This window comes from Podarcis vaucheri (assembly GCF_965113315.1).
Source record: "Podarcis vaucheri genome assembly, chromosome: 1".
In the NCBI taxonomy this organism is placed as follows: domain Eukaryota; kingdom Metazoa; phylum Chordata; class Lepidosauria; order Squamata; family Lacertidae; genus Podarcis; species Podarcis vaucheri.
In genome coordinates, this window is record NC_138759.1 from 127,582,662 (window position 1) to 127,590,621 (window position 7,960).

General features: G+C 44.0%; 1 protein-coding gene across 1 annotated transcript; it reads left to right on the top strand.

Moving 5' to 3' along the window:
- Positions 1–1,067: 1,067 nt before the first annotated feature.
- Positions 1,068–7,497, top strand: LOC309528473 (solute carrier family 2, facilitated glucose transporter member 5-like; the record flags this gene model as incomplete). The annotated part of the gene is made up of 4 exons (XM_082215917.1): positions 1,068–1,393; positions 1,826–1,953; positions 6,455–6,631; positions 7,261–7,497. Exons 1-4 carry the CDS (start codon positions 1,324–1,326, stop codon positions 7,495–7,497), a joined length of 612 nt encoding a protein of 203 aa, XP_082072043.1. The 5' UTR covers positions 1,068–1,323.
- Between the last annotated feature and the right edge of the window lie 463 nt (positions 7,498–7,960).

Sequence of the window (7,960 nt, forward strand, 5' to 3'; positions counted from 1 at the left end):
TCAGTTTTTTGCTGAAATTGTGACCCCGGGGCTTAGAAAAAATTTTTCCCACAGGTTTTGTCTTCGAGGGCTGACCTCATTTCCTATGACAAAAAGGCTTCTGTTTCCACCGCCAAACCTTTCAGAGGAGAATTTGCAACAGTTTGGCACCATTTTTGAGTGAACTGGATAATTTCAGATTTTTGCTGAAATTGTGACCCCGGGGATTAGAAAAAAAATTTCCCACATGTTTTGTCTTCGAAGGGCTGTTTTATTGGCCTATGATAAAAAGGCTTCTGTTTCCACCGCCAAACCTTTCAGGGGAGAATTTGCTACAGTTTGGCACCATTTCTGAGAGAATTGGAGAATTTCAGATTTTTGCTGAAATTGTGACCCCGGGGCTTAGAAATTTTCCCCCCCTAAGTTTTTGTCTTCGAGAGCTGATTTCATTTCCTATGATAAAAAGCCTTATGTTTCCACCGCCAAACCTTTCAGGGGAGAATTTGCGAGAGTTTGTCACCATTTTTGAGTGAACTGGAGAATTTCAGGTTTTTGCTGAAATTGTGACCCCGGGGCTTTTTTTTTCACAGGTAAGGATGTCGATGGCTGATTTCTTGGTCTATGATGCCTCTGCATTCCCAGCCCTCGATGCTCTGCTGCAAGTGCCTTGGAACGTAACCCCCACATAAATGCCGAGTTGCCTGTATCTTAATCCAGGGGTGGGGTCACTCAGGCTGGGGAAGGGGCGCAAATGTGGCCCTCTGGGTCTCTTTGCCTGGCCCTCAGAACACTCGCTAGGCCACACCCGCTCTCACCAGGCCACACCACTCTCTGGCTGTGCTTTAACCAGGAGGGTTTTTTGCCTGTCCGGAACGTATCCTTGAACCCTGATCGTGCCTCTTGCTTGTCTCGATGGAGTTTAGAGAGACGTGTGAATGTGAGCGAAACCAGCTTACCGGGAAAGGGATATTCCGATGAAACATTTGGAAGTACCGGTACTTTCTGACACTAAGAGCTGCTCGACAGGAGAACAGATTTTCTCTCGGAAGGTGGTGGGCTCTCCTTTTGGGGAGGCTTTTAAATGTTGGATGGCCACCAGTCAAGGCTTCTTTAATTGTGATTCCTGCATTGCAAGGGGTTGAACTAGATGACCTGGGGAGGACCCCTCCAACTCTAGAAGCCCTTGTCCACCCACTTTTGCCTCTGTCCCACCCGCCACTGAATTGTGGTTCGGAAGGCCCTCAGTCTGAGAAGTGCTCCTCCCTCCTGCTTTCATGTAAGGTGTGCCAGGCACTCTCATTCATACATGTCTGAAGAACGCTCAACTTTCTCCCACAGGAAAACATGCCATGGATGACATACGTCACTTCAGTCTTTTTCCTCATCTTGATCTTTGGGCACATCCTTGGGCCAGGTAAGGACTCAGGTGACCTAGAGAGTTCCTTCAAAGAGGCAAAAAGGGTGGGCCGCTTGTTTTATTTCTGTTTAAGTGTTTTTTTAAAAAAAAATATTTATTGAAAAACAAAGAGTACATAATTACAAGTGCACAGAGTAAGATTAGTCATAAAAAGAAGAAAAAATGGTACCCATGTAGAAAACAAAACTAATAATAATAATAATAATAATAATAATAATAATAATAATAATTCTATATATTACCAGTATGCCCTGTGACGTTTTAGAACTATATATCGTTCTAATAATGCTTAAAAGGTCAGTGTAGATCCAGCCAAGTTTTGAACTAGGCACGCAAGAGCTCTTTAACTGCACCAGTTCCGTTCGAATCGCTATGGATGAATGAGCAAGTCCATGAAAAACAGCCTCGAATCCTTTCTTCCCCGCCCAGGTCCCATACCCAACGTGATCATACTGGAGCTGTTCCTCCAGCCATCCCGCTCCATAGCCTTCATGCTCGGGGGCTTTGTGCACTGGTTCCTGCACTTCATTATGGGGATGATATTCATTCAGATAGAGGTGAGTTGTTTGGAAGAGAAGAGGGGGTGGTCTGAACTGGTTCGGGAGCACAGGAAGACGCCTTCCACTGAGTCAGACCATTGGTCCATCTAACTCACCCAGGTGAGGAGCTTTTGGCCTTCCAGGTGTTGCTGAAGCTCTTCCCTTGTAGGCTCGTCAAACCAGAGTCTGCACATCTTCCAGAAACTACAAATGATGTCGGATTTTTTTAATGAAACTACCTGGAGGTGGACATAATATTTCTTACCTATATATTGCATTTATATCCCACCTATCCTCCCAGAAGCTCCAGGCGGCTTGCCTGGGTCTCCCCTGCACCTTTCCATTTCATCCTCACAAAAACCCTGCAAGGTACTTAGGCTGAGGGTTCATGACTGGCCTAAAGTTGCCCAGTGAGCCCCATGGAGCAGTGGAGATTTAAACCCTGGTCTCTCCCAGCTCCTGGTTCGACACTATAACCACTCCACCCCACTGGCTGTGTATCAGGGGTGGGGAAATACTGGCCCGCAAGATGTTGCTGAAATAAGTCCTACTCCAGGGAGAGCTGCCGAAATTAATGGACTTTAGTAGTTAGCCATGTCCATTCACCTCAATGGGTCTACTTTGAGTAGGACTATCTGTATATTTTTTTGTTGCTGGCATCTCGGGAGACAAATGGAGTGGGGGTGAAGTCAAACCGCTGCATTAGTAGCACCAAAGTGACCTCTCTGGGGTGTAAGCCTGGGTAGAGTGTGTGGAGCTCCTGAGCTGCCAAGAAGTCAAGACACTTGACATCATCAGCCTCGATGATGTAGTCCAAAGGAAAGGAAAGTAATACGCCGGGCACCAGCTTGGCTGAAGGAGTTGACAGAAGGAGGCATACAAGGCACCACCCAACCATCTTAGGGACTCCACTCTAGATTTGTGTAGGGTTTTCTCCTTAGCCTTTTCTTCTCCTGAAGATATCCCACAAGGCTGCAGAGGTTTAGGACAGGGGTCAGCAACCTTTTTCAGCCGTGGGTTGGTCCACCATCCCTCAGACCTTGTGAGGGGCCGGACTATATTTTTTTTTGGGGGGGGATGAACGAATTCCTATGCCCCACAAATAACCCAGAGATGCATTTTAAATAAAAGCACACATTCTACTCATGTAAAAACACCAGGCAGGACCCACATATAAACCAGAGATGCATTTTAAATAAAAGGACACATTCTACTCATGTAAAAACACCAGGCGGGCCCCACATATAAACCAGAGATGCATTTTAAATAAAAGGACACATTCTACTCATGTAAAAACGTGCTGATTCCTGGACCGCCCGTGGGCCGGATTGAGAAGGCGATTGGGCTGGATCTGGCCCCTGGGCCTTAGGTTGCCTACTACCCCTGGTTTAGGATAACAGTTTTCCTTCTCCTAGATGGGTTGCCTTCCCAGGTTGATGAGTCCTATCCGCTCCTCACCGGAAGTTGGACTCAGGGGGCTTTCCAAGGTCTCGGAACCTGATTACCACCGCAAACCAGTTTCCGAGGCCGGGGAGCGAGGCTGCATGACGTCATGAGGTCACGTTACGACCTGACATCATGACTTTGACAATATTTCTTGGAGTTTTATGAAAAAGAATCTTCATGGGATGGGGGTAGGCCAAGGATTTGAGAATGGTATGGGTGCTATATATTCTGAACAAAAAGCTAAGTTGATTGTAAATAATGTGATAACTGAAGAATTCAAAATAGAAAAAGGAACACGACAGGGGTGCCCAATTTCCCCATTACTCTTTATTTCTGTTCTGGAGGTGTTGCTAAACATGATTAGAGATGACCAGCAGGTTAAAGGGGTACAGGTCGGAGCTAAACATTATAAGTTAAGGGCCTTTGCAGATGACTTAGTACTTACTTTACAAGAGCCAGACACTAGTACAAAAAGGGTGTTGGAATTAATTCAAGAATTTGGTCAAGTGGCCGGATTTAAACTGAATAAACAAAAGACTAAGGTTTTGGGAAAAAATTTAACAGTCATGGAGAGGGAGAAGTTCCAGAATGAAACAGGTTTGACAGTGGTTAAGAAGGTGAAATACCTAGGGGTTCATTTGACATCTAAGAATTTGAACTTGTATAAAGACAACTATGAGAAATGTTGGTTAGAAGTTAAAAAAGATCTAGAAATATGGTCAAATTTGAAACTGTCAATGTTAGGCCGAATTGCAGTTATTAAGATGAATGTATTGCCTAGAATGTTATTTTTGTTCCAAACATTGCAAATTCTTGACAAGATGGACTGTTTCAAGAGGTGGCAGAAGGACATTTCGAAATTTGTCTGGCAGGGCAAAAAGCCCAGAATAAAATTTAAAATACTAACGGATGCAAAGGAAAGAGGGGGATTTGCCCTGCCGGACTTAAAATTGTACTATGAATCAGCAGCGTTTTGCTGGTTGAAAGAGTGGATGCTCCTCGAGAATACAGATATCTTGGATTTAGAAGGTTTTAATAATGCATTTGGTTGGCATGCATATCTATGGTATGACAAAATTAAGGTGCATAGGGCCTTTAAAAATCATATTGTTAGAAAAGCATTATATAATGTTTGGATAAGATATAAAGATCTGTTGGAAAACAAAACCCCTAGATGGTTGTCACCTTTGGAGGCTAAAGCGTTGAAAAAACTTAATATGGAAACCGAATGGCCAAAGTATTGGGAAATTTTGGAACAAGATGGAAATAAATTGAAGTTACAGAGTCATGAGAAATTGAAATCCAAAGTACGAGACTGGCTCCATTATTATCAAATAATGGAGGTTTATAAACAAGACAGGAAAATTGGCTTCCAGGTGGAGAAATCAAAATTAGAAACTGAACTGTTAGAACCCAATACTAAGAATTTGTCAAGAATGTATAACTTGCTGCTGAAATGGAATACACAAGATGAAACAGTTAAATCAGCTATGATTAAGTGGGCACAGGACATTGGTCACAACATTATGTTTGCTGACTGGGAATGGTTGTGGAACACCGGTATAAAATTTACGGCATGTAATGCCTTAAAGGAAAATATTATGAAAATGATCTATAGGTGGTACATGACCCCAGTCAAGCTAGCAAAAATTTACCATTTGCCTGACAATAAGTGTTGGAAATGTAAAGAAACTGAAGGTACCTTTTATCACCTTTGGTGGACGTGCCCGAAGATTAAGGCTTTCTGGAAAATGATATATAATGAAATGAAAAAGGTACTTAAATGTACTTTCCCTAAGAAACCAGAGGCCTTTCTCTTGGGCATTGCCGGCCAATTGGTGCCAAAGAAAGATAGAACATTCTTTATGTATGCTACAACAGCAGCAAGAATACTCATCGCAAAGTATTGGAAGACACAAGATTTACCCACTCTGGAAGAATGGCAGATGAAGGTGATGGACTATATGACATTGGCTGAAATGACTGGCAGAATCCGTGATCAGGAGAAAGAGACGGCGGAAGAAGATTGGAGGAAATATAAAATCTATCTTAAGAAATATTACAAAATTGTTGAATGCTAAAATGTTGAGGTTTTTTAGAAAGATAAGGAGATTACAGCGATAAAAGATTAAGTTAAAGAAAAGAATAATGAAGGAATATATTTTATAAGATTAAATTTAGGATTTGCTGAAATAATTTTAAATTTGGGATGCAGAAAGGGGAGGTTTGGGGGAGTCCGAGAAGTGAGGTTTATGAAAAAAAGGATATGAAATTATACATGTTTGTTTGTCTTTTTATTTGTTTGTATTGTTTATAAAAAACTGTAAAACTAATAAAAAAATTATATATATGTCAGGGAACTGCCATCGGAGGAACAGGTGGTGGAAGGGCTCACAGAGGCTGGGAGGGAGTCAGCAGCGAAAGCAGGGACCAGCAGGGGGAGAGATGGGTCTCTGGAGGAAGGGCTCATGAATGCGGAGAGAGACGCAGCAGCTAAAGCAGGAACTAGCAGGGAAGAGGGAGGGCTCAGGGACACGTCCAGCGAGAACAGCGGGGAGGTGTCAGAAGCTCCCATAGGGAGACCCATTCCTCGCCGGAAGCTGTCACGTCGTGAGTCCAGAAGACGTGTTTCCGTTAAGGAACTTCTATGCTGGAAGCGCTTCCGAAAACAGCCACTGTCGGAATCTGGAAGTGACTAGGGCAGACATGTTTGAGGAGCTCTGTCACACACAGAGGTTTGTGGAGTTGCACAAACTCTGAGGGACCACGATTTTACGCACAAGCAGCTAATCATCCCATCACAATATATAAAAAAAGACATCATGACTTCATGCACGCTGGGCACCCATAATCAGGAGCCCAAGTTGGTTCCCCTGATTATCATCATCATAATCATCATCACCACCACGTAAACATAAGATTATAAGAAGACCTCTGTTGGATCAGGCCAATGGCCCATCTAGCACCCTCATCTCACAGTGGCCAACCAGATGCCTGTTATATATTGTGGTTATGCCCATCTCCCTTCCCACCCCCACCCCTCTCATTTTCTTACTTCAACATTCCTTTCTAGACACGGATTGGTTCCTACACCTTCCTCCTCTTCTGGCCTCTCTGCATGTTCAGCTTCATTTACATCTTCAAGGTGATCCCAGAAACCAACGGCAAGACCTTTCTGGAAAACAAGACGTTCATGTCATCAATGGCCAAGAAGGTGAAGGTTCAGGTGCAGGTCCGGCGGACGTCACAGGTACCGTATTTTCCGTCCCATAGGACGCTCCGTCCCATAGGACGCACCTAGTTTTTTTGGGGGGGAAATAAAGGGAATTTCCCCCCCCTTTATTTACCCCCAAAAGCAGGTCGGGGAAACCGAACCAGGTCGAGGAACAGCGGGATGGCGGTGCTGCACCTCCCTGCTGTCCCCCGAGCTTGTGGGGCTGGCCGATGTCTGCCCGGCGCGAGGGGTGCTCTGCTTCAGGGTGCCCCATCCGCCGGGCGGCAGGCTGCTATCCTGCAGGACTCCCCACGCTGCAGATGTGTTCCCGAAGCACCGGGCGCTCTGCTTTCAGGGCTGCCTAGGCTGTGGATGTGTTCCTGAAGCCTGGATAGCGAGAGGGGTCGGTGCGCACTGACCCCTCTCGCTCTCCAAGCTTCAGAGTGGTTGAGGAAACCCAGCCAGATGGATGAGGTATAAATTATTATTATTATTATTATTATTATTATTATTATTATTATTATTATTATTTACTATTATTATTATTATTACTATTATTATTATTATTATTACTATTATTATTATTATTATTATTATTATTATTATTATTATTATTACTATTATTATTATTATTACTACTACTACTACTATTATTACTACTACAGGACAAGGACAGGAGGCGGTCAACACGCCACAGCGTCAGAAGCGACAGCGTCAGGAGGGAGGATAGCATCAGACCCGATAGCGGCAGACGGGAAAGCGGCAGACGGGATAGCAGCGCCAAACGGGATAGTGGCTCCAAACGGGGTAGCAGCGCCAAACGGGATAGCAGCGCCAAACGGGATAGCATGAAACACAAAGAAAGCCTCAAAAGAAAACAAAGACCGTCCGTTGTTTCTTAATGCTACCTGCCCTTCGCTGGTATACGAATGACGGTTGCTTCTCTTCCTATCCAAAGCCTACTCTTTTTCTGTTTTTCTACTCTCCTACCATGAATTACTGCTATTATTATACTACCAAATACACACCTAATTGGAGAGTCAATTATATATCTATATATAAAATCATATTAGAAACAGGTAACAAAGAAAAGACAATCATTCGCAAACACCACAGTGCAATACTTTATACAGCAGTCCCTCACTATATTCAGGGTTTGGTTCCAAGGGTTTCATGTACACATGAAAATCAAAGCGAATCCTTGGAGCTGCGCCACTCCTCCAGCAAGGCAGAGAGCTTAAAAGGTCATTTTGCACCAGGTCCACTCAGGATTACCTGGCACAAAATGAGCTTTTAAGCTCTCTGACTTCCTTGCGGGGTAAGGCCCTCTCGGAACGCTGGCTCTGGAAGGCTACGAATGCTCGC